Source organism: Cephus cinctus, unplaced genomic scaffold (assembly GCF_000341935.2).
Source record: "Cephus cinctus unplaced genomic scaffold, Ccin1 Ccin1_scaffold0087, whole genome shotgun sequence".
Classification (NCBI taxonomy): domain Eukaryota; kingdom Metazoa; phylum Arthropoda; class Insecta; order Hymenoptera; family Cephidae; genus Cephus; species Cephus cinctus.
Window position 1 is genome coordinate 328,539 of NW_014332826.1, and position 26,748 is coordinate 355,286.

The 26,748-nt window shown below is 36.9% G+C and overlaps 2 protein-coding genes across 15 annotated transcripts in view; one reads left to right on the forward strand and one right to left on the reverse strand.

The window, feature by feature from the left end:
• Window positions 1-8,076: 8,076 nt before the first annotated feature.
• LOC107273083 (protein unc-13 homolog 4B) overlaps window positions 8,077-26,748 on the reverse strand; it is a 22,454-nt gene continuing 3,782 nt past the window's right edge. For 2 of the 10 annotated variants that reach the window (XM_015750901.2, XM_015750922.2), the window contains exons 2-18: window positions 18,500-18,752; window positions 13,514-13,678; window positions 13,158-13,336; window positions 13,012-13,056; window positions 12,540-12,699; window positions 11,748-12,271; window positions 11,511-11,660; window positions 11,260-11,397; window positions 11,002-11,193; window positions 10,614-10,905; window positions 10,178-10,542; window positions 9,889-10,078; window positions 9,496-9,802; window positions 9,240-9,320; window positions 8,667-8,790; window positions 8,398-8,591; window positions 8,077-8,290 (exon numbers count right to left, since the gene is read on the reverse strand). In XM_015750901.2, the coding sequence (XP_015606387.1) occupies window positions 8,196-8,290; window positions 8,398-8,591; window positions 8,667-8,790; window positions 9,240-9,320; window positions 9,496-9,802; window positions 9,889-10,078; window positions 10,178-10,542; window positions 10,614-10,905; window positions 11,002-11,193; window positions 11,260-11,397; window positions 11,511-11,660; window positions 11,748-12,271; window positions 12,540-12,699; window positions 13,012-13,056; window positions 13,158-13,336; window positions 13,514-13,678; window positions 18,500-18,752 (3,454 nt within the window). In that variant the 3' untranslated portion in view covers window positions 8,077-8,195. Of the gene's footprint in view, window positions 8,291-8,397; window positions 8,592-8,666; window positions 8,791-9,239; window positions 9,321-9,495; window positions 9,803-9,888; window positions 10,079-10,177; window positions 10,543-10,613; window positions 10,906-11,001; window positions 11,194-11,259; window positions 11,398-11,510; window positions 11,661-11,747; window positions 12,272-12,539; window positions 12,700-13,011; window positions 13,057-13,157; window positions 13,337-13,513; window positions 13,679-14,493; window positions 15,001-15,188; window positions 15,517-15,878; window positions 16,550-16,594; window positions 16,636-18,499; window positions 18,753-19,177; window positions 19,334-20,152; window positions 20,224-23,223; window positions 23,333-23,683; window positions 23,962-26,748 lie in introns of those variants that run through there. The other 8 variants (XM_015750919.2, XM_015750929.2, XM_025089698.1 and 5 more) reach the window with 8 other exon arrangements.
• Window positions 16,870-26,748, forward strand: LOC107273121. Of its 5 annotated transcripts, XM_025089888.1 has the most exons (5): window positions 24,302-24,365; window positions 24,766-25,716; window positions 25,834-26,358; window positions 26,437-26,609; window positions 26,681-26,748. In XM_025089888.1, exons 1-5 carry the CDS (start codon window positions 24,317-24,319, stop codon window positions 26,705-26,707), a joined length of 1,725 nt encoding a protein of 574 aa, XP_024945656.1. In that variant the 5' UTR covers window positions 24,302-24,316; the 3' UTR covers window positions 26,708-26,748. The 5 variants fall into 5 exon arrangements, with proteins under 5 accessions (XP_024945653.1, XP_015606459.1, XP_024945656.1 ...); XM_025089885.1 differs by lacking the exon at window positions 24,302-24,365 and adding an exon at window positions 16,870-16,912 and having other exon boundaries at window positions 24,766-26,358; XM_015750973.2 differs by lacking the exon at window positions 24,302-24,365 and adding an exon at window positions 19,327-19,465 and having other exon boundaries at window positions 24,766-26,358.

The following is a 26,748-nucleotide window of genomic DNA, read 5'->3' on the forward strand; positions in this document are numbered from 1 at the left end:
CCACCACCCTTACCACTGCCCGACTACTCACCCCATACAACATACCCTGTCCTACTAAATGGGTCAGGATTTTCGAATTGAGCTTCGAGAGTGAAAGAAAAGTCCATTCGGTACTCAGTTTACCTCGAGTCGAAAATCTATTGACTGCCTTTCCAGGGATTTACGGGTTTTAAAAAATACGTCGATACATTTATGGGAAGAGTTTATTATAGATATTTGTACAATATTTTTTTTTTTTTACATATCGAAAAATTTTACTTGTCAAGCTCAATCTAATACGCGTATTCATTGAGGTTCGTGGCTCCAAGCATTATTTGCTTCGGTTACGATTGCACGTTATTGAAAAAGCGAAATCGCTGGTACAGTAGTGCGAGAGAGGTATAGATGGCGTTGAATACGTTAACGGATTGCTGCACCGTAAAAGGGCAGAAAACGTTATGGTTCGCGTAGGTACGTGGTAAGTTTTACTGCTCCCACAGTGACCCCAGCGTTTTACGTTTTCTCAAAGTGGAATTTAAGTAAGTTCTTAACGAGAGTCTAGACCACTATCTGTGACCGCGTTAATACCAACCTACTGCTTTCTGGTTGGCCATTCTCGTACGCGGATAGAGCACCGCGCTACGTATATATATATATATAGATATACACAGGCGCATATGTATATAACTACCTACGCAAACTCTACTTCCTATCAGATCATCCAAATAGAGTTTTAGATTGGAGGTCGCGAAACGGCGCGATTTGCGTAAGGACTTTTTAATGTATTCACTCGGAAAAAAAAACTTGGCTGAAACTTCACAAACGAGTTAGAGGAACTTTTACGCCACCTATCCTGGCATCCCAAAGGCGTCGCGACGCGTTAGTTCCGAACCAAAATTCTCATCTACTTTCTTTACTTGTCTGAACTTATTTCTCCTGATCTTCCTTTTTTTCCCTTTGTACATTTTCCGGGGGTTGGAAATAGGGTGTACTTTGAAAATTTTTCAATTTTACCCGGCATACCTTATGTACTATTTTATACCGTTATGTTGGCAGTTGACGTCGTATTAATTAGTAATAAATTGTTTTAAGCCTTGAAAACTGAATATGCTGCATTCAGTGTAAAAGTGGAGATTTTCGCTCGACTCCTAGTATACATAATGGACTATGACAAAAGTCACTCGTTAAGTCTGGAAAGAAACAAACCATTAATGGGGAGGACGTTTACAAATGATTCCCATTTGTATGGAAAGTTTTTGTACACCCTGTAGTAAAGTTTATCGATCGGTTACCAATGAATTTAATGCGTTCAACCCATACGAAAGTAGCAGCATTTCACTGGCAAGAAAACTAATTGAGTCCAAACACGAAATCCGCGTGTACTACTTAATAAAGTAGCAATTAATTATTTATTCAAGTAAACATTAGATCGGCATTCGTTCCTCATACGGAAACATACGAAACAATGAATTTTGCCGAAAATAATATTTCCAAAGTGAATATTTTTTCGAAAATTTTTATTTTCAAAAAATAAAAAATTTTTAACGTTTCCATTAATTTCAGGAGAAACAAAATTTCTATCAAAATTTCCCATCCAAAATTTATCGTGAACGATATCAAACTGACGCAAGTCATGTTCCGAATGCAAACAAGCAAGATTCGCGTAGCATTAATGTCGTAATACGCATATCCATCTCTAAGCATGACATCAATAATAATGTACATTTTCAGCAGACAAAGGGATTCCGGCACGTACGGGACGTAATCCGTTTTCACATTATTCCCTCCCATCACTTCACTCGGCGGTAATGCAACTGTTATTACCGGCACACTTCTTCACGATGTTACATTTTTATAACGAGCCTGAATATATATTGCCTCGAACACATGTTCCCTTTTCTTAGCACAAAGGTACCACGATACCTAATAATAACATTAAGGACAATAACGTATGTTATCTCAGCACTATGTACTACTCGTGTACTTTTTACATATTTGCGCTCTATAATACAGTCGATTGTCATTCATATTTACCAAAGGGACTCAGCATTTACGCCTGCCTTAATCCCATGTTCAAGTTTACCAAGTACCATGGGTTATTCCCAGTGGCTCCTTAAACGTCTAAGATTTCTAGTTTCCTCGAATAACCACGTACCAAACCTACCTACCCAGTCTTTAACCAACCATAGATGAGTATCCAACCAAACCTGCCGCTTTATACCAGTGCGACTTCAGATAAAGAATCTTTCTCGAGTTATACCTAGTAAAGTTCTTGTCCAGATGGATGAATGGTTTAGGATTACTTGAACCCAGACGTAGGCAATGGGACAGGTCAATTCGTTTCGTGTCACGATTTCGAATTTTTTTTTTCATTCTGTTGTGCCGCAAGCCAAAGGAATATTGAAACTGAAGATGGATAGGATATTTTGAAATTTAATAATTTTTTTATTTATTTGACTTTTGGTCGACGAAACCGCGAATATTGGAATTGGAAAGAAACATGGTACTTGTTTATTTTATTTACTAGTATATTTATTCCGCGATACGTGACCCGAATGGAGGCTCCATGTGATTGCGATGGGAATGTTTAAATTTGTTATACGAGTGAAACGATAGAGATATTTATATTTTTTAAGTTTATCACACTGCGATGGTACTTGTTAAAAGGTGGCCGAGGAGATAAATTGATAAAGATTACTTTTAATCATACTAACGTTTAGTACTTAAATATTTTCAGTATACGCGTATACAGCGACCACGTGCAGTCACGTATATGAATATACAGGTATAGCGCATAGGTGCCCCGTAACGAAGACATATTTTCTCAGTTTTTAACGCGCCTTCCAACTTCGGCTTATCTAAATTAATTTAAATTCCTCGCCTCTTGCGTACGAGAGTCCAACGTGTCCAGCGTGAGTTTCGACTATTCGTATAAAAGGTACGAGAGAAAAGGTGCAGTCGAAACTAGCGTTTTAACAAATAGCAGCCACTTTGCGTTATCGCAGGTACAATTTATACGTTTAATTTGTACGTCTACCTAATTAATACGAGTGCACGATTAACCCATGCGCCACGTTAAGATTTAAGGCCCAATCAAAACTGGCGCTACGCGTCTAACGAGAAGCCTAAATCGATAACCAAAATATCCAATATATCTAATCCAATTAAATCTCACGATATATCCTCACTTCGAATATAATTATTATACCACGAATCCCCCCCCCCCCCAAAAAAAAAAAAAAAATTTCCAATACCTAATTAATACGAGTGCACGATTAACCCATGCGCCACGTTAAGATTTAAGGCCCAATCAAAACTGGCGCTACGCGTCTAACGAGAAGCCTAAATCGATAACCAAAATATCCAATATATCTAATCCAATTAAATCTCACGATATATCCTCACTTCGAATATAATTATTATACCACGAATCCCCCCCCCCCCCAAAAAAAAACATAAAAATTTCCAATTAAATTAAAAATCCAATACACAGTTTCGCCTCGACCTATACCTACCCCTAAAATTCCTAAAGCCCAATATCAATCCGACTACTATTTCCATATCGTAATATCCCACGTGCCTAATTCACAATGATTATCCCCTATTATATAGCATTATATCTCAGACATACTTCCAATCGAGGAACTATAGACGCTACGGAACGATGGAGTCGTCGAAAGTCCCGGCAAAAAATTTAATATGGATGAACGGGGCCCTTGAACCGGCTTCTCCAGGACGTATAAGAGACGCATAAATCGGGCGTTCATCCGCTTGAAACTTCATCCGTTCATCCCGTGGCGCTCGGTAGCGTCACGATCAAAATACTCGTAGGTAAAAAAGACTGGGCAAGGAGTCGAAAACAGAACCATTGAGAAGATACGTGACCGGCGCTCTGCTGGCACTATTACCTCCCCCCCTATTCTGTCCTGGATGGACCAGATCAATGAGGACGGACAATAAATCGGTATTAAATAGGAATTACGATCGCATCAAACGTTAATAACTGGCGCGTGTCCCGGCAAAGCTGTCGGGGCTTAAGCCTAGTCCACATCAGGGCCACCTGGACATGCAATTACGACATTGTACCACGACCATACGAAACGGCCTAATGCTGTATACATGACTTTAATTTTCAATTGAAATTCGATCGTCCCAATGCCCGTTCGTTGTCTCTTGACGCCTGAGTTATTATTATTATATGTTAGTTTCTATCGGGTTATCAATTTTTTTTACGATACGTTTTTATGCTAATTCATCAGCCTTCCCTTTGATCTAATGGCTGCTCCGTATAACAACAAATCTTCGTGTCACCAGCTCGTCACTGTCAAACCCGGCTTAAAATCCGGTTCTGATTCACGGCTATGGCGTGTCCTGTCAATGACGTGGAAATGGGTCTGCCTGGTGCCCGACGCGTACGAGCTGCCGTGCGAACGTGCGCTCCTCTATATAAAACGCTATGGAGCATTTGAATGACAATAAATGCGACAACGTTAATCTCCATTGGTGCAAACAATGACGGTGCTATGGAAGAAAACCGTGTGCGGCCGGGAGGAGCGAGTGATGGGAAACGAAAAAAAAAAAAAAAAAAAAAAAATTGGGGAATGACGTGGAAATGGGTCTGCCTGGTGCCCGACGCGTACGAGCTGCCGTGCGAACGTGCGCTCCTCTATATAAAACGCTATGGAGCATTTGAATGACAATAAATGCGACAACGTTAATCTCCATTGGTGCAAACAATGACGGTGCTATGGAAGAAAACCGTGTGCGGCCGGGAGGAGCGAGTGATGGGAAAAAAAAAAAAAAAAAAAAAAAAAAATTGGGTCATCACTATTAATCTCGATCCCTTGACCATTAAGCGTTTAGAGTATAGTTTACTTTTTAGATATTTATTTTATGGAAACAAAATTTTATATTCGTTTTCATTTTATAGCCGGTGTATATTGTACTTGACAGATTTTAGATGCTAAATAAAATTTAAGCGTCGACTTGCACTTGATTTATATCTTTTAATGGATCCTGAATCGAAATTGATTTTATATATGCATCTGATAATGTGGTAATACCGATATTACATTTGTCCCATTTATTTCGTAGCATCGTTCCGTTCAATATCACGCGATCGTGTATCGCGCTTGGTTAGTGAAATTCAATTGAAAATTAGTACGTTAATTTTCGATAATTTTCTATAACACGTCGTTCGACTCGACGCCAATAAGCGTGATACGTTGGTAGACGGTTGTCATTGTTCATCGATTGTCATTAAATTTTGCAGTGTTATCGATCGTCTATTCCCATAATTACACGTTGTATCGGGAATCGTCATGTTCCGGTTTTATTATATGGTTATACGCGTGTATACCACAGAGTGACAATTGGCCATGTATGTAGCTATGTAATTAATAACGTAGATGTCATTTACCTACCGAAAGTGTCACCCATGCTGGATTTTTACTCTATCGGCAAAATCTCCACAACAGCTTCTCCACAATGACACAATACTTTTCGGTACACTTGTCTTTGTATCAAAGACCGTGAAATAGTACGTTCGTTAAACTACTAAATTTGATTTAGGTATTATCAAAATTGTCAAATCAATTAATAATGACATGTCGCGTGGAAATTTACGAATATAAATTTCTTTAACCTCAATCGCGTACTCGTAGATACAAATCGCACGAAAGAAAACTGAATTTTGTTCATTCAATAATTGTTTGACGAACTTAATTATATCAGTTTTATTGAATCCTTTCAATTTCAATAAACGTCACTAACGGTAATGCGTTGAGGGTGTTTCTCAATCTACAAAATTAAACTTGATTCTCGTGAGCTTGTTTGTCCCACTGCCATCTGTCGGTGAGACGCCGAAGCTTTTCGCTTAAAGCCTGCAGCTATCCGATAACCGCAACTATGCATACAGTACTGTCCGAATTCCGTGAAGCAGCCGAACAACAGGCTTATCGACTTGAGCCGCAATACGTATTGTAGGAATCGACACTTGCATCCTCTATGACGTGGCAGTGTGTAGCATCCGCGTAATTGCGCAATTGTTCTGCTATACCAATAGCGAGTGGATGATGGTGTCCGGTACTTTACGTATTCGACGATACCACACCTTTGGATAACTCCATTCATTCGGATCGTGCTTTCGGTAATTCTGGTGGTGCAACAATGATCGCTTTTCCGATATCGTGATAACGTTCGTCTATTACAGTTTTGTTTTACGTTTAAATTTATACCGTACGATGGTATAGTAATAACGTGGAATGATCGATTTGCTGTCCAGTCATTTATGCATAGTACTCGTCATCATTGATACAACCGTCTTTCCATACATAAATTATGGACACCCGGTATATAACAATGTTGTAGCCTGTCATTGGTACAGATGGTCTATAAATTTTTTTCATAGATTTAAATCTTATTCGCCTTACCAAAAATTACATACGGAATTATTTTATCTCAATTGAAATTTTCTTGGACTTTTTTTCTATTTTGAGGGAGACTGTAACTCTTTTTATTCTAAATGCTTTATAATCTTGTTAATAAACAGAACCCGTTACAAATATCATTTTATTTTATTTAATTTTTGTTTCATAAAAGTGCACTGTAGTCTGGATTCTGTCCGGGCTCTTTCTTTGTCGTAAAAAGTTTTCGTGTACAAGAAGTGTCTACTTGTAATGACAACATTTCTACATGCCGCATACGCGTAGCCGGGGGTACACTCGTAATAACATAAAACTCTCGCATTTCTTTCGGCTTCTTTATATATTCCCTTATTTTTTTCTTCCTTCTTATATTTTCTTTTCACACCCGCGAAGCGCAATGTTTGTCAGATATACGACAAATATCTCTCGAGGCTACGTTAGTTTGCGATCGTAAATTTTCGTAGACTTTAAATGGCTTCCAGTCGCAAGTATAGTACATTCGAGTATATAAGTATAATGAAAAAAGCTTTTACTTTTGTACTGCTGCACCCTGTACGATAAAAATTTTTATACCCGTATGCTGCACCCTGGGATGATGGACGCTGGCGTACATTGAGGCAGTGGTACATGAACAAAAAAAAATATTGCCACTTTCAGTAGTGGTATACGTGTGGTTATGCAGAATTATGCACATAATCAGCGATTGAACTAAAATTAGTCGAGTCTTAATCGTCCCTGCAAAGTGAAATACAACGACGTCCGCATAATCTTGGGTACTTCGGGATGATTTATTATTGAACGTCCTGTCGTTATATTTAATGGCGGAAGAGGCTTTGGTAGAATGTGACCCGGTGTACATAAGACCGAGAGAAAGAGAGAAAGAAAAATATAAAAGGCTGACGAGAAAACTTCAAAATCTCTTATACATCTACGGGTGCATTTCCTTTCCTAGACGTTCCTGGGAAAAGGAACGGATCTTTGGTTAAAGCGAGAGAACTATTCTTAGAGCTAGCGAAGCTGGAAATGGACTCGAAAGACAAATCTTGAGATAAACGCTGTTAATGTTTAAAGATTACACTATGTTTGTTTTGTTATGCATATTATCGTACCGTGTGAAAGGACCACGTATAGTAACTAAGAAATGGTTTGCGTTCTTGTTCTTTTAAAAATATGTAGCAAAATATATTTCACTGGAAAGGAGCAGGGAAACGTAACGGAATTGAATTCCTTGAGAAAAAAATTATTATTTACGTAATCTGGTAGTATAAATATTTTCTATGTAAAGATATATTTATTTACAAATCGATTCTATATTAAAAAGTGTCTCAATTTTTAAATTGATACTCATAGTAGCGACGAGACGTGTAATATATATTATATATATATATAGATACCATCTCTGGCCTGAGGTATAGCCATAAATAAAAGTGATTGCTCGCAAATAGCACTTACTCAGCCTTTCTGTTTCTCGAGATTTTTCCAAAATGCGCCACTTTAAGGTCATCATGGTACGAGTAGTGGTACTCAAGATTACGCACAGCCTAAAAAACGTTCACGAGGCAGGACGCGATGCTCGTGTCGCTTTAATAACAACAGTTAGATGCAAAAGATACGAAGCGACAATTGACTTTATAAATGCGTGCTTCGTTGGTTTAACAAAAAAATTCTCAAATTCTCTTAGACGCCGTTTCTGAATATTCAATAGCATAAGACTCGTGTCATACAATTGAATAAGTGTTATATAAGTAAAAAAAGAAGACTGATATATTCCTTTCATGCCGTTCAAGTGCACTATCTGGAATTAATTTTGTTGTTGAGTTTGGAAACGAAATCCATAGCTTGATTGTCTCCTTTTCTGTGTTCCAGTGCCCTGATTACGTCTGAGTCTGGACAAAGTCAAATATTGTATATTTAGTATATTAGCATAATTGATGGTTAACAAATTTTGTATTATCGATTATAGGATTTTGCACTCTTGTAATTATTTTGGTACCTTTGTTTATGGGCCTTGAGAGTTTTAAATGAATTTGTTGGAGAGTTTCTATTTCATGGTCGGCAGTCGTTTCAGGAATTTCGGCGAATGACAAAAATGCTTCGGCCATGAACCTAGTCCGCAGGAAGTCCTTGTCCTTGACCTCGAAAACCACAATGGCGTCCTCCGTTCCTCTTTGTTCTGCTGTCAGAGGACTAAAATAGAAAGTAAAAGAGTATTACGTCACGGTGAAGAGGAAAACAATTATTCAACGTGTGTCTTACACTCACATGTTAAATTTCTCATCGAACAAAGGAAATAGCGTCTCCTTTTGTACGTGAGTCTTTGGTATTTTGACTTGAGCAAATTTCTCATCGGGTAATATTTTGATCTTAACGTAGGGATCACATTTTCCTGAAACAAAAATTAGATACAGTTTTGAGAAAAAAAATTCCATTTGAAAAACCCCGAAGAATCCCAGTGTGAAACTTGTTCATGCATAGTGACGGTGATCGGAGCGAGTACGATCGATAATTGATGGGTAAGGTGGTTTCAATTTTAATTTTCATGTAAACCCCAAATATGTTTTTCCCAACCGACGACGCAAATTTTCTTTAAATCAAATTTCATATTGTTATACATAGCCACCTCGCCAATCGTTCTTTCTATAGTACTAGTAAGACGTTGCAATAGATCAGATGAGATTCTAAAATCTAATTGTGAAACACCCTCTAATAATAGGTGTTCATGCAGTTTGATACGCAATGTGTAAATCGTGCTCGATTTTACAAGGGCAGGCAGGCATGAAATATCGTACAGTGATCAGGAGCAACTTTATCATATCGCTACAATTGCTTACATACTTGTCTTCCCTTCTCTAAGTCTTTCTTTAGACTTCGAGTGTAGTTTACGCTCGAGAGTAGACAGCTTGCCTATGAAATCGCCTATAAAATCGAAATTATGCATGATTCTTCATGGTCCAATGTATCCCAATATTTTGCTCCGGTTCGCGTCAATTAGCAAAACGCCATTTGAGATTAGAAACAATTCTTCGACGTTGTAATTCTTTTACACTATATATCACCATAATTACTTCTCCCTTTTTCTCTTTAACCTTACCGTTTGTATCCATAGGCCTAAGATTTCTGGCATTGAGAACTTGAATGTTCAAGGAGTTATCAACGAACTGAGCCCGTACTGTCAATTGACCATACATTGACTCATCCAAGTTCTTTTGTTCCTGAAGACGCTCCACACTGTAGCGATGTATAAGTTCAGCAGTTTCTAATCCGTGGAGTTTCAGCAAATGCTCAATCTTCTCCAGTACTTGTACATTCGCAGTCTCATCGGCACCGAGATTGAAGAATCGAATTAGCGTGTGAAGAGTACGATGAAGATTTGAGTAGAAAGACGGTGGTCTTCTTTTCTGTTAAACAAAATAATCACAACTTTTAACAAAGTTAACCCTAACAGAAGCGATAAATAAAATTCACAAAAAACCATGTTAACAACCTCAAGGTTGTCGTTGACTAATTCGTACAGAGTTTCTGATAAAATTTCCCAGATGACCAATAAAACTCTTTCGAAATTGTCCTCGTTGAGGTTGTCGTGTAAAGTGGTTAAATTCGAATCCAAATAATGTAACAATCTATCCATCGCATTACTGGTAGTGTCAATCAGTTCTGCACCTTCCATGAGGTACCTGAATGCATACATGAGAATTGGTGAAAATATTTGTATACAAACTCTACATTATTGTACATTGATAAGAGCACGTAAACATATAGAAATAATAACTGACCTGTTTATGGCTGGCGTCATTTTGCTAGCAACAACTTCGAGCAATTCAATAATCTTGTTGCGCACAGTCTCTGTCGCGTTATCAATGATGAGTTGAAGCGTCGCGCGACATCGATCGGCTTCTTGCTGCGTTTTGTTCTCGCTCAATGCATCGATGATACTTTGTAAACCCAAATCATTAGCAAGTGGAGCAATGGAGGTGCGTATATAATCAATATTATTAATGGCATAACACCAAGCAGTGGAAACTTCAAATTTTCTCTCATAAACGCTACTCTGATGTTCAGCAATTTGTTCCAGTTCAGTTGTTGTTTCTGCCTTTGTTGCCATTTTGTCAGCATAGGCCACGGAACACTTGCATATGTCCTGAAAAGAATTAAGAACAAAAATTAATACATGTAATGATAATTGATTAGCTTTTAATTGTTAAAACATACATCAATGATTTTAGCTATGAAGGTGTAAGATCCTTCCACATCGGGCCATGCCAACTGGGTCCAGAATACTTTGATCTGATAGAAAATTGTTAACGTGTCAACAGCACTGGAACTGTATTGAACTGTTGAATCAATTGGTTGAAGAGTATCGAACTCAACGGCTCTGTCGATTCGTTTTAGTGCTTTGTATATTGCGATATCTAGCCAATGAGCGACGCCTCCTCTGAACCAGTCGTAATAACTTTGTATTTTCATGTCTTCCAGACCCTCAGCACAGAGGACTTGGCCCAATCTAAATATTTGAACAAATAATGAAAAGTCAATGATTGTGAGTATATTTATGTCATTTCACATAGATATCGACTCGTACAACGTGCAATATACTCACATAGCATACCGCTGAAGTGTCAGGTAAAGTTCAAAGAGCGTTGTACCTAGAGCCAGTTCAGTATCGTCATTATTCTCTACCTCAATGCGCTTCAGTCTGGCACAGATATCTTCGATGATGATCATACAAATATCACAAATTCTCTTTTCATACATTATGTACAATGTCCGGGCATACGGGAAGTTGATTTTCCTATGAATAATTATTACAGTTAATCTCAAGTGTTATGGAAATTTCAAGAATCTCATAATAACGTACTTGATAAAGAGCTTATCGTGGAACTCGATTGCTCTTTGTAGATCCGCTCTAATCAGTTGGATCATCTTGATATGATACTTGAGTACATCTTCATCGGAATCACTTTCCGGTGTATTATTTTTCAGAATGTGATCAAACCTTGAATATGACATAAATTTCTAGTACCATCAAAGTATTTAATAATAACAAATAAATATTATCCTATCATATTTTAATTAAGATTAGACTATTTAATTATAACAAATAAATACCATTCCACTCCACCTTGGATAACGGTTTGCTCTATCGCCTGAAGTATATCCGTTCGAGGACCGTCAGCTTCCGGTAGCCATCCGTACATTTTTTCCGGAAACAAATCTATGTCCTCAGGCACATTCAGAGTAATAATGGTAGACAAAGTTCTGCGATAAAAACATTATTTATGTTCATTTAAAAAAGGGTAATATAAACCAACCCCACGATCTGTAAACAACAGTAACTCAACTCACCCCAAGATGGCAGCCAGTTGCACCATAGCATTCTTATCTCCAACAGCAAGCCTCCTAATCTTTCTTATACTATTAAGACACGAGTGAAGTAGCTTCTTGGTGGCGTCCCAGAAGATCTTAATTTCATCGTTAGAGAAGAGTCCATTTTCAAGTGGTCTCAGAAGCTCGACGGCAAGTTTATTAAAGACAGTAAAATTAAGGGGATGTTCCTGATGCACCCTGGAGTACTCGACCCACTGTGCAAGGGTGACATTTCTTGCAAGCAGACCACGCTGCGCGCTGTGCTGAAGTATAATGGCCTCAGCCGGTCCTGACCATCGGCCGCACCAGCAATATTTCTCAACCTTGCTGGTCTCGAGCTCATAAAGCAGCAAGATCCTTAGCAGGTGTCTGTGTTCCTGTGCTGCCACCTGGGCATTGTGTTCAGCACTAAAGGCCAGTCTTAGTCTAACAACCCCCCGGCGCTTAGACTTGTTTTTCTTTTCCAAGGGATACCACATCGTGTGCCCAGTCACCGGAATATCCTGAAGAAAGAACGATAATGTACATCCAAGTTATCGCGAGGCAAGTAAATTCATTATGATGACCGACGCTGGACGTTATCGTAGGCGTGACTCGTGTCCAAAATGTTGTACAACTTGTACACGTGATTCTTGATATTTTTCAACGTGTTCCCTAAACGCAACAACAACACGATATTCATGTTCCTGGATTGTTGTATCGCCATATAATGAATCATCTCGTAGGCTAATGCACGCGCTGTCAAAATTCATATGGAAATTTTTATGGTACCTTCAGCGGAATCCTACTGCGCCCTATGAACTCGTTGTCGTGACTTCCAGTTGTTGCTGTCACGGCAATTTCTCTTACGAGTTTCATCAGACCTCTTCCACCTTTTACATCCTTGACCTTACTCATCTTCTCCCGAACGGTCTCGGCTGCATCAAAATCCCTTGAAAATCAGAAACCAGCGTCTATTAATATACAGGCTCTAATACAAACTTAAAATCTTGTTCAATTACTTAGAGGAAAGACAGCAGCGCTTTGATCAACTACAGTATCACACTCCGTATACATTCTAGAAAATTACAATTTATGTACCCCGTCATACCGCTAGTAAGCCTAGTTGTGAAAAACAGTAAATTCACACACATTACCCGGCTAATCAACATTGCGATAAACCGACAACAATCATTCGACACTTTTCAACGCACTTCGTTACGTAACTCTTTTATAAAAGGATATATACACAAATTGAACTTACCATACTTCCAAACACAGTACATCGTTCTCCGTATCTTCTAGTGGCCTGTAGACAAATATTTTTTTAAAACTCTCAAAGCTCCACGAACAATGCTACCAAAGTTGATAAATTGAATAACTCTTCAATGAGAATTTGAGAAAACTCACAGTTCAAAATGTTCTTCCCAAATGGGACACAGAGTCCCAGGCTTGACGGCAGTGTTGTATCTTCTGGTCGGTGCTGATTCTAAATAAAGGGCACAGAATGGATCGCTCTTCCCGTTGGCATCTTTGGAGACTAGTTCTTTGGCTTCGATTACTTCGACGTTGAGGTGCATTTGCGGTGCCTGCAAATAGGTAAATAGGCGATGAATAAGTGTCTAAGCAAAACATACGATATGGTTCAATGATCTCATCATTTTTCCCAGAGTATGACCCTACCAGACTAATCCGGATGATTCCAATTTATCCGTGACCTTTAGCCACTCTTTCTTTATTATTTTATTAAATCTTGAAATTCTTACTTCTATGTTACGTGTCTCCTCCAAGACTTGCTCGTGTGTCTCGTTGTCAATTTTAAAGGCCTGTTGTAGGTGATTGAGCAGAACTTCCTGCCCGCACTCGTTGGAAACATCGTGGCCGACTGGATGTTGGGCAAGATAAACTAGAGCAGCATAGAGTTCCTCGATCTGTCACATAACGATACAAAATTTCGAATTATTATTACAAATATCCACAAAATAATTGATTAGACATTTAATGCAATTTATATCTAATTTATTTAATGAGGTGCAAGAATAACGGGTATATTGTCGCAAATCATATATTGGTTTGGTTCAATGCACTATGCTTACATAGAAACGACTTGGGCGTTGCACACAAGAAACTTATCCCACGTATGTGTATACAAGTGCATAATAGTACGAAATGGTCTTAATAAGGAGACAATGCACTATTGTACCATATTGGTTTGTCTGATAATCTAATCTTCAAGTACAGTCAGATGTATGAATAAGAATATACAGTTGAAAGAAATATCGGTATATTAAACGATACAAAGGATGAATTAATGTAATTTAATTGTTATTGCTTTTTCGAAGGTTTTGTTTTAAGAAGGGAATTCACATGATTTATTTGCTGATTAGGTTACTTTAATGACTGTGAACTAGTATCATTTATAGTCCAGTATATATTCTTATGGGGTCAAGTACTGTGCGTTGCTATCTATCGTGCTAATTTTGTTCAATTGGCAAAGTACGTCCATATGGATATGGGTCGACTTTGTATTTATTCGTATGGTAATACACTTGATTCTATTAATATTCTGTACAGTGAAATAGCGAAATTGTGGGATAGTATATGTTTTTGGTTTTGTAAAATTTTTTAAAAATTTGAGTCAGTGATTTCATGATTTTACCTTGCTGGGGGTACGTCAAATTAAAATTTAAATTAATATTTGAAATGGACTTTTTGGGGGATTTTTACAATAATTTTCAAGACTCACCGTCATTGCCTGTAAAAGGGCATTAGTCCTACGTTCAAGTTCCGCTTTTGGAACTCCTCTAAATGTATTACGTTTTCTGCCTAGGGTACCAGTCCCAGCGGGTGTGCTAGGTCTAACCATTTTGCGATATAAAAAAGTGTCACTTTTTATTTTTATTGATACTCAATCAAGTGTACGAGAAAAAGCGAACTGACAATTTGTGAAAACGTATACCCAATGATCACCCACATTTTATCAAACACATTTTCTATATAATTCTTCACAGCGGCACAATAATTAATTCACTTGTGAAATGAACCAACAATTTCCTGCACGTTATCGTTTATTCAATTTTCGAAATTCGTCCAACACTTCGCAAATGTAAAGAGTCATTTTTCATGAACTGTTAGTTACTAGTATTTTTTTTTTTCACCAAAATTTCATATCTTCGTATCAACCATATTACACATTAACGTCCACTAAGATTCTCTTATTCGAAAGAAATTTCATTTACTCCACGATAATTCACTAGAAACACACAAAGTAAATATCTCCTAAACCCACAGTACAAGAAGCACAGCTAACCCAATACGGAATTTGCATCTCGCAAAGGAACAGCGTTCAAGCCGATTAGATGGAAGCTTAAACTTTGACCCTTGAAACGCAATCCGTAAACCAGATAATGTTTCGCTGTTTAAATTCAAATAACTACGCACCAACCCAACGTACTGCTGACTGCTACAGTTTCCCGTGGTCTTTGTCGAACATCGTCAATGACCACGACCCATCCTATCAACGATTCACGGGTAGCCGACGCATTCTTAATCACGAATAAAATTAAGACGTTGTCGTAATCAAAGTGAGTAAACATAATGACGCCTGCTAAAACAGCGAAATACAAGGAACTAAAAACCTGCCTAAATCCAGATCCAAACTCAAGGAAATAAACGCGGGCGAATTTAGATGACTTTTAAATCCTCAGTCATGCGACTCTTAAGAATGCGGTAACGCCTATAGGAAATAGTTGGTTGTCTGCCATACAGTGAAAAAAAAAAAAAAAAAAATACATTGCAAAAATATTCCCATTACAAATACCACGTGTGCCAATGAGTTATAGCGTCGCGAAAAAATCTTTTATGTATCTCTCTAGCGCTATCGTTATCTTGTATTATACATCCGGATGCATTATTTTGTATGTAAATATATTCGAAATTTTTTTTTTTTTTCAAGAAATCGACTATTTCAATTCGACAAAACTAGGTCGTATCCTACTTAGAATGAGCTGCGGAACAACTGCAACTATGTTCACGCAATTGCGTCCAATGAAAGTTGATATGTCGACAATTAACTCATTGACCGTCAAGGCGCACCATTCTGCGCCATACTGTCTCTATCGTGTTACCTACCGGTAAAATGGGCCTCGTACTAGTTTATAATAGTCATTCAATTTTTGCAGCCCTTTTTAACCCATCCAGGTTTTACTTTACTATTCTTAATCAAATAGTTGTTACGTTCCTGACCGACCTACAGCAGTGCATTCGTATAGTGGTTAAAAATGAAATTTACGTGTAACAATAGAACGGGAGTCTTATTCGTGGCTTTGGAAGATCATATGCAGTTTCGTGGCTTTAACGTTAAACCGAGGAAATTTGATCCTGAAGTGATTCCAATAGCTTCCGCTTTTCGTGGACTATGATACACGTGAAAAGTCTCTACCTGGGAACTGGTTTCATTTTTAAACCGTTTCCCTGACAATTTGCCAATTTGTCGAGACACCGATTGTGAGTTCGGAATTCTCCTACCTTGACAGAAACTGGGTAACCCACTTCGAGCATTTATTTTTACGTATACGTATCGACCGATTTATTAACAGTGAATGAGATCTGGAATTGACCCTGACTTTTACGATAAAAAGTTCGCCCGCAGTACAGACTGCGTTAAAAGTTAAAAATGAAAAAGTACAGTCTCTGCCTGTGATAAATCCGGCATAATTCTTTTTCGTAAAAAACATGAAGAAGACACTGATTTTCTCAAGAATCTATAAATTTGTCAATTCCAACGAATTTACGATGAAATAAAAAAAATAATTATTTTAAAAACTTCAAATTTAAGCACGTCTTACGGACAAATATCACTGTCGGGATTCATCACTATCGATTAAAATTGGCCAATTTTTTTGATTAAAAAAAAAACCAAATATAATTTTTACTGGATCTCACGTTTAAATCGCGAGCTACTCAAATTTATAGGTTAAAAACGAAAATTCAAGAGAGCGACAAGAAAGTTGAATGGAAAAGTCAGTAGGGAGAAGAGGAACAAGAAAACTAGAGAAGATGACGTCTCGACGAAGGCAAGTTTCACACTGCCAGGAATAGATGGACCGACGGACGAAGACTCCGTCGACGAATCTGCATGGTAGTGGGTCCAGGACGGACGTCATGTGAGTTAAACAGATACGCAGACGCATCCCCTACAGCCTCCGCACGACCACGTGCACATGCTCGCCGGCCCTGACCACTGGTCCACGGTGGCCAGTAACGATTAGCGACGATGCACGAACAAGTAAATTTTTTCAAATTGCGTAACACAAGCACAAAACATCGTATCACGTCATACTAACAAAGTGCACTTACTTCCCAACGAATTCAAATAATTCATTTATACTTCAAGTTCGCTCAGTACAATTAAACCTTAACCAATAATTATTTTTAAAAACTTACGAACTTGACAAACTTCCTAATGCAGAGAACCTTATGGGATCTAAACAATCGCATTTCTTTGCAAAGTCTCAAAGCACTCTAATCAGTCCCAATAAGTCCCAAAGTCAAACTTATCCATAACTTGACACTCATCGCAGACTTTCCGCATTGGGAGAATGCGAGCCGACGACTACTGTGGCATTGGATATTACGTGCGGCTCCTGAACCTTTGAAAAATCAATACATCCTAACGATCGCTGCGAAATACGCCATCGGAAATTCGGACAATGAGTATATATACATATATATATATACTGTACAGCTGTAATTAGTTCAAAGTGAAATAAGATCAGACCACCATAAGGTACTAGGTGACTGCAATTATATATAATAAATTGATGCAATTAAAATAGCGAAACCACGAATTAGCAAATTGAAATATCGAATACTATTAATTTCCAAAAATAAAATTTCGTCAGAATCATTTATTAGCTTCGTCACTGGGTCTGACAAGGATTAATTGTAACTATAGCGTTGGTTCTAAGGATCTATACTTCGCTGAATGCTCTTCGTGTATCTTCCTAAATGATTGGCCGTTTCACGATAAACACGTGAAGAAATCTGTTTTCATTCAGGCGAAACCAACCTTATCCTATCTGTATTGCACGTAGAGTAGAAATGACCTCGATTACTGGCAGACCTTAAACAGATCACTCCTTGTGGATCTGCGTCTCACCACTGCGGTATTTAATCACTTGAGAATATATTTTTATCTCCGTGTTAAGATTACGCAACAGACTTTCAAAGATCCACCAGTCAAGCGAAAACTATTTATTACAATTTAAGATTTTCATTAAAAACATCACTGTACGATACTTTCCTCGAGGAGTCACAGCATCTTCCCAGACTCCCTGGACCATAACCGAATCTGAACTTAACTACCAGAATGTTATTCTTCCAAGATTTACGACCAAGTAAAAATTCCATAAAAGTGCTTTACGTTTTATGACGGAAAAAAAAAATGTACGATAAACTGCAGCCGCGAGGATCCTTACCATACGAATGATGGGTACTTTAGAGAAAAAATATAATAAAATTGAATTACTCAAAAAATCATTTAACGTCATCGAAACGACCGAATATTCAGTGATCGATAAAATATTGGCATTTTAATATGTATAATATTTCTTTTAGCTTCGCACGTTTTTGAATCGAATTTTGGGGTAGGCAGCTTCCTCGATAGATACATGACGTTTCAATATCACGTGGCATTGAATGGTCTCTGGCGTCGTTAAAAAAATCAACAATGCACATTGACATTTACTTACGTTCCAGCCAACCGATTCAACAACGAGGTTATGTGCGTGTTCATTCTCATCCCGATCGCTGTCACTTTCCAGCAAAGCCTCCGTAGGCTCCTCGATGCTTCCTTCCTCGTCATCGTCATCAGCGTCATCCTGTTTACCTTCCGCCTGATCTTTATTATCTGGCAGGGGTCCTTCTATCTGTTGCTGCTCGCGTGCCTTTTCTGCCAGAAGAGTTCCCAGATTCTCGAAGAAGCCTCCATCGGTTTCTTGTATTCTGGAAAAATAAAATAATTGCGTGATTGGTGATGCACAAGTATGTAAAATTTAGCTCATATGCGTACGCGTACTTGACAGTGACATTAGACAGCTGTGTGCGTTTGTGCAAATTTCGACGTGTGCCAATGAAATTGACGTCATTTGGTTTTATTTAATAAGCGAAAAAATTAATTCTAACGACACTAGAGTTAGTTTTGAGATATAAGAGAACACGCTAGCTAGTAAATCGTAAATAATTACTACCAAGCGTGAGTTGTCAAAGATATTGCTTCGCTATTATATCAATACTATATTGATATATTTGATACAACGAAGGTTAAGCTAAAATAATACGCTAAATTAATAACACAAAAATTAATTATCAAATAAAGAAAATTATTCCAAGGAAGCCATTACGGGGTCCACGCGGCGTATAGGCTTCACCTGTTATGTAGAAAGTTGTGGGCGGCAAATTTCCAGTAGATACTTCCAACTGTCACCTTTTTTGTTTCTGGCTGCTGCGACATGCGAGCAGCTGCTATCGCGAAATAAGGATGCTTCTCGTTAAGTTTTTCAAAGTGCGCCATCCTCGGTGTATTCCTTAGACAAAAATTTCGGAAAAACTCGAGGTAATCCGAGTCAAGCACCAATGAAATATTTGAGAAGGAAAAAACTTTTGAAAATTACGAAGAAAAAAACAATGCAAAAATTTCAACATTTAAAGGCTTAAAGGTATTTTATAATTGATTTTTCATTAACACTTTTGTTTTATTACACGTCAACCGCGCTTTTATTTAATTAGATCTCGTAGCTTCAGTCTCAACGTATCAATTCACTTCACCGTTCGTTGTAATATAATTATTTTTCACATTCACTCCACAAATAACGTCAACGAATACGCGGATCATACGGTTCAGACATGCGAACCGCACCAGAGCTGTCAGCAGACTAGTACAAGATTTCTGAATCGGAATAACCGAGAGTGGGAATCAACCAGGATCCTTAATATCCTGTTAAGTTTCCTTAACTCAAATTTAAAAATCCTCCAAACTCGTCACGCTTCGTATTAAAACAGTATTCGGGTACACTCGAGTAATTTATACCAGTGCTAAATTGTCATAAACGTATTATAGATACTCGCAGTATCTTTTATTTATAGACTGATACAAAGGGTTAGTTGAAAGAGCAAATATACACTATAAGAGATTTACGCTGTTTATACACAGACTTAACGGTACTTCGTAAGAGCGTGTTAATAAGGTAATTATAAAATTGACAAAGGATAACTGTATACGTGTAGTTCAATATGAAATTTTCACATATTAAAGTACCATTCGTAACTCATACGGGCGGTAAGACTCTGGCACGAAATATTAGGACATTTCTACGTATTGTTAAATTTAGAAAATCATTTCTTACATCTGCGCACAGTAGAGATATTCGCTTAAATATGTGAATCGACCTTTACTATACATATGCTTGGTCGAAGTTTCTCTTTGACGTGAAAACCCGACAATAGACAGGTATGGTTATTGCGAAAGTTGTCATGACGGAATACGTCATACATACACAATGAATATACGGCATTAGTGTTTGTATATTATATGGCATTCGTACGATGAAAACTCCTTATCTCGTAATGACTACAATTTCAGGGAAACGAAGTAAAGAAATAATTTACGTAGACACTCTCAATAATTGGAATTTCCAAAGACTTTTTCCTTATCTCGTTAAATTTGCAGTTTTACCAAGAAAGATACGCTATTGTGTTACGGCATACGTCACGTTCTAAAACACACTTCCTCAGGAAACATTCTAAAATCACGACCTTACAGTCAGACTAGTGGGAAGTTCACGTCCCTTACCTGACTCCGATTTATTCAGATCTTGACATCCTCACCCTAGAAAATACCAAAGTATAGCATACAAAACCTTTGAGACACGTTAAGAATCCAACAACTAATTCCTTACCCCGCTGTGGCCTGTCGATTTTTCATTTCTACAGCTCGATCTCGCGTTTAACGTCAACGCTTATTCGGGTAATTATTATTAGACAGAATCTTTCTGTGGTGAATTATTTCATCCAATAAATATGCCGGGTCTATCCTACAACTGCTAGTCGCTATTTCTTCTGAGGCAGAATATATTTTGGATATATATTTTGAAACTCGAATCCTGAACCTGGGTTCACGCTACGCATAGTTTGACTACTAACCTAACCTATAATAATTGTAAAAATGTTGTGATCTGTTAAAAAAAAACATTTTAGTCACTCATTTCGTTATAACGTGAATCCATTAATGGCGGGTTTTCTCGAGTACTTTCCACTTCTTAGAACGCACGGAGAAACACGTATGCCGCACGAGTTTCCTGTAACCGAGATAAAATGGCTTCGTGCAACTGAACGCATCCGAAGAGCAAAGGAGTCTTTGTTACCACAGAACTTTTGTTGCCGGTGGAGCGACGTTTTGCCGTTTTTCTTTTGTCCCGAAGATACTCCCCAAAGTCTAGAATGAATCATTCCACTGTTGGCAGCCGACGTCACATTCCTTTCGAGGACTCGTAATGTATAGCAAGTGCTACAGTTTCACCCATTACATCTTAAATAGATCACCGTGTATATAACACATGGATGACTGTCGATAAAAGTATTTTTCTCAATTTAATTTAATTAAATTTTCATTTCACCAATCCAATATTTTAACGTTCTAGATCTTCGACTCGTGATCTGTACGAGTCCTGATTTTGTTCTCCTTTTACCATATACTGCAGGCTGTGACGTAACATACAGACAACCTTCATTCGTTTCACTCAAGATCTCGCGATTGCGCTCCAGCACAGAAACAATATAAAAAAACAGTCATTTATATGCGTGGGAAAAGATTATTATATCGGATATATTAAACGAACGCGATATATGCATTTTATGGGTACGCTTGATTGAATGGCTAGAGATATTTGGAAATTAAAAAAAATTCGATTTGGTTTACAAATTTTTTTCTGCATTCGAAATATGTGGATACGCCATTTTTACAGTTAACATATGAATTTTGTGATAGCAATATTCCAAATTTTACTATATGTGTATATTGTGTGGATATATATAGTTCTTCATTCAAGGTCATTCGTGCGTTCACCTGCGACGATTCGAATGTCTGCGTCCGAAGCAACTTCTTTCCACTTCCATTGCCACAACGCTTCTTATCCGTGAAGTTAGGCATTTCCCTGCTGTATAGTCAGCAACTGGTTTGCGTCATAGACTCTAAGGTATAGTGAATGATTGTTCCAAGATGAAATCATTTTGTAAAATCCCTCAATGATTTGTCTTAACTGTGTCAGCGACGTTTTAATTAGATAAGACAATTTAAGAAATAAAAAGTACTATCACTACATAGGCTGTGCCGTTTCTCGTGCAATGACGATATGTCTTATTGTCAATTAGATTAAAGATAGTTTACATGGGATTAATACACATAAAATTAGCTTTGTATAGCCTAAAGACCAGAGAAAAATATAATAAAAGCTTGGACCGAAGAAATTGTGAAGTAACAAACGAATCAAGGCGATTCGAAGTATCGGTGGATAAAATGAAATCCAATCAAGATTATTATATAAAATTGTTATTAATTCCCAGATTTTTTTTAACACCTAATATTTATTGCATGCAATTTTTACGTATGACATTTTAAGCTATTGCTTATCGCTATGAGTAACCTGTATACTATATGTACGTCTGTTTTCAAGTATATAGATTAAAGTTCGAGTGATATTATGATAAGATAAATGTTAAAGATGGAGATTCATTATATTCGTATTTGTATTATGACGTTTTGATTGTTCAGGGAAATTCATATAATATAATCTATTAATATATATACACCGCAGTGTTTACATATATAGATGCGAGATTACGTATGCGAGACTTGGTCGATGATGATTCGTCTCGAATAATCATATGCTAATGGCGACGTTGGTGTGATCGTAAACGCATCAAGGAAGCAATTGCAAGAAGGAATTAATTTGTTTTGAAACTTACTGTACTGACACTTGATCATTTTGCATTGTGGTATTTCTGTATGCACAATATTCAAAACGGGCAACTCGATACTGATTAGGACTTTGGTAGCAAGACGAATTACGGGGAGAATGAAATAATTTGTACTTTTGAAACGCAGTGTATACAATGTATCATGTATACAAGACTGTGCAGTTAGTCAGATGTAAATTAAGGAGCCTAACATAGTTTGTTCCGAAAGTTAGACATGACTCGCCTATTAATAACTCGTGTGTACATACATAACTTCACAGTTACGTCAACACATTTAAAATGTACTTTATTCACAGGGATAAAAATGTCAAACTTTTAATAGTGAAAGAAAATCGAGAGGGTGAAAACAAAAAAAATCATATTGAGTTACCGTATGGTAATGTATGGGGCGTATTATTGGATATAAATCAAGTTTTCATTAAGATTCATGGTATCTATATACCTTATTTCATGTTCAGTTTTCTCTTCTTCTTTCTGTTGCTTCTTTTCCACGATTTGATGATAAAAATCCTTCCACATAGCATCCTCGTCCATTTTGGTACTTTATGTATCTAATAATCAAAAATCGTTAAATCGATGTCAAATCCTGTCGGATGTATTAATCATCAGTGATACTCAGATTGTAACACAAATATTTATAGAAAATCACAGACCGACTGGGAATTCTCAAAATGTAAGTAAGAAATCTAAATTACACCATTTCACATGTGATAACGGAATATCGCATTCTCAAAAAAAGTTTTGTAACCATTTTCACACGATCGAGAGATTTTCTCAAATTGGTCAATTAATCACGTCGTTATTTAAAACAGATACGAATTCCTTACACTTTTATGCAACTGAATGACAACATGCGTATACATGGAAATAACATGCACATGTAGTTTTAAAAATCAACACACCTATGACAAGTAAACACGAAGATGGTTCAAGAAAGAAAATTGTCTTGTAGTAAGGTGTCTTTTCGCACTAGGTTATAATCCAAGATCGTCACGACTGCTTGCGGAATAAACCGAATGTGGAATTCACACTTCTGGTATCAATAAGAATAAACAAAGAATCGTACAGACACGTCAATTCCCAATATAATAAATACAGATTCAGTGCCGTAATTTTAAGCTAGTAAAATTAGCCTGATATCCACCGGCACTCCTGACTGATAGGTACGTTTATTTCTGGCGAGAAGATTGAGAAGTTCCTTTGAGTTCTATCAACCAGAGAGCAGCACCGTACGCGAAGAACCTTGAAGGCCAAAAAACATAGGAAACTACATCTGCCTTACCAGTAGGGAAACAAGGCTGAAATGATCGTTTGAATTAATGCCGTATAATTACGATATATTATTGCCGTCAAATCGATATTAAGATATTTACTTATTCAATATTAATTTTGTGAAATATAATGGAAGCACTTTCATGCTGGTAAGTAAACTAGTCATCCAATAAGAATGATTCACGAACAGAGACCAGATGAGAGTAGTCACTGTTGCCTATGACATCATCAATACATGAAGATAGTCTGTTAGCCGGAAATCGATGACAAGATATTTTTTACTTCCGGAGCGTGACTGCATTTTATTTGCAGGTAAAACTTTGATTACTTTAACTATTGGTTTTTCACGAAGTGCGATTGTTAATGCTAACTGAGATAGTTGAGAGTTATTATGTAAGGATAAACAGTGTCGTTAACTGTCATTTCGTTGTTATCTCATATCGCATTTAGTCTAATGAGTTATACTATTTTTTGTGCGCAATAAATTTGATTAAACGAGGTGAGATAGTATCTTCCGTGCAAGCGTTTAATACCGTGACTAGAAACACAGTCGATTTCACTATATAAAATATGAAACCGTGTAAAACATAATTAGTTTTTGCAAACCTATTGCTATGATGTACCTATTAGTGCTTTTGCTTCTGTTAGACACAGGTAATATTATGCTGTACGTGTATTACATATATTTTTTTTAAATGTTCTATATATTCAGTTCTAGGTACTCAACCGGAAGTTCAGAATGATGGTAGTGAAACTAATAAATACAAAAAAATACAAAATGTTGTATTATCAAATAAAACAAGAAGTGGTGACGATCAGCCTATGTCGATATTCAACAATTCCGAATTCCATCTCAATTTCATTATTGATCCCAAGCAGCCATTGGCAGAAATCGTATTGACTAATTTATTGATGTCATTAGCAACATCGATACCCACAAATGCGTCACGAAGACTTTCGAAATCTTCATTGGACAATGAAAGTGCAATTAATAAAATAAAACTGATCGGTGGATTGATTCGAGACCAAATAAATGTAATTGCACAAGATTTGAGACTCTTTAGAGAATCTCGTGCGAAACAACAATTATTGATAACATTGAAAAATCGATATTCTGGAAATCTTATTGAAAACACAATCCGCGAAGGATACCTGACCGTACGTTGCATTGGTGAAATTATTAAAGAAGTTTATTCTAAAGTAACAAGTCACTTTGGAAGTTTCATTAATTCTTTCCGTCGTCATGGTTACAAAATGATGAACGTACAAACGAAAAATAATCAAGTTAAAAACTATGAAAATACGTTCAATGTACTTGAACAATTTATTGACACAATTATCAATATGGAAGAATGTCTTAATTCCGATTGGAGGCATTACGATCTACGTGCTGCTTTCATGAAATTGACAGGACGATCTAGTTCTGACAGTTTGAGGTTGATCAAAAAACGTTTGAACAGACCTTTGTCAAGATTTTTAAGAACTAAAAAGACATATAAACAACTTTATGCATTATTCATATGTCAGATAGCTGTTGACACGTTCAGAAGAGATTTTGAAAAATGTCTAGAGGAAATGGAACGAATTGAAGAATGTATGAACAAGTTCGATACAGATCTATACATACCCAATAATTGGACAAGATCGATTAAGTATTTGAAAAGTTCGTGTACTAATACGAAAGATAGTAACGGTTTTTACAATATAAACTGTAACAACAAAATAAAAATTCCAAAAAGTTTATATCGACAGGTACAATTAATTTTCAAGGGTCTTTCAGGTTCTGAATTGAAAGCAAGTCCTATATTGAATGACGTGGCTGACGATTTAGTCAAGATTTTAGAAAAGAGTGATTTTGGCAGGAAAGCATGTTATCAACTGTGTCGACTCTCAATGATTTATCAGACTGGACTAAACAAGAAAACCAGACTTGAAAAAATGATACATGACGATAATCAGGCTATTGGCGAGTTTACAAAAGTTTTTCAAAATTTGCATGATTTTCGAAATGGAATTCTTCAGGAAACTGTACACGTCGTTAATAAGCTCCGTAAATGTATGAGGAGCTTCGAAAAAATGTTGTCAGATTATGTCAAAATAAGTTTGGACAAATCTTGGTTGGAAATGACACAAGTTTCAAATCGATATTTTAAGTTATTTACTGAAGTCGATACTCAAAAGCGATCTAATAACGCGACTAAACTAATTCGACAGAAATCATCAGTGTCTGATCCTCTTAATGATAAATTTCATGATTTGAATTATAATATTATGCAACTCGGATCTAGCAATAGAAATCGCAAAGGTATCGAAACATAGTATTACATAGCCATAGAATACTGCTCATATCAATTGATTTCGATATACCTGAAAATTTATTTAGTTTCAGAAGAAAGTTTGACAAATTTTTTGCAAAGTGTAAATAATTATAGTGTGCGAAAATGGAAACATCAAAATACTGCACTAGGCTGTATCGCCAAGAGTTTACTATTGGGAACCTTGCTTGTAGAGGCGCTAGCATGCATGGAAACTTTATTTTACAATAACGGAATTGAGGTAAAGTTAAACAAAAGTTAAAATATTATTTTTATAACAACAAACAAATTATAATTTTCATTTTTTTTCAGCAACAAGTATTAGAAGACGAGGTATAATTTTTCAGTGGAAATTTCCGTACCCGTAGAGACTCATCCCT

Excerpts from the sequence above, each read along its gene's own strand:
- LOC107273121 (XM_025089878.1), top strand. The coding sequence starts at position 24,317 with ATGACAAGATATTTTTTACTTCCGGAGCGTGACTGCATTTTATTTGCA. Across the intron at positions 26,359-26,436 it reads TAGCAATAGAAATCGCAAAG|TTTCAGAAGAAAGTTTGACA; the intron begins GTATCGAAACAT and ends AAATTTATTTAG. Across the intron at positions 26,610-26,680 it reads TTTACAATAACGGAATTGAG|CAACAAGTATTAGAAGACGA; the intron begins GTAAAGTTAAAC and ends ATTTTTTTTCAG.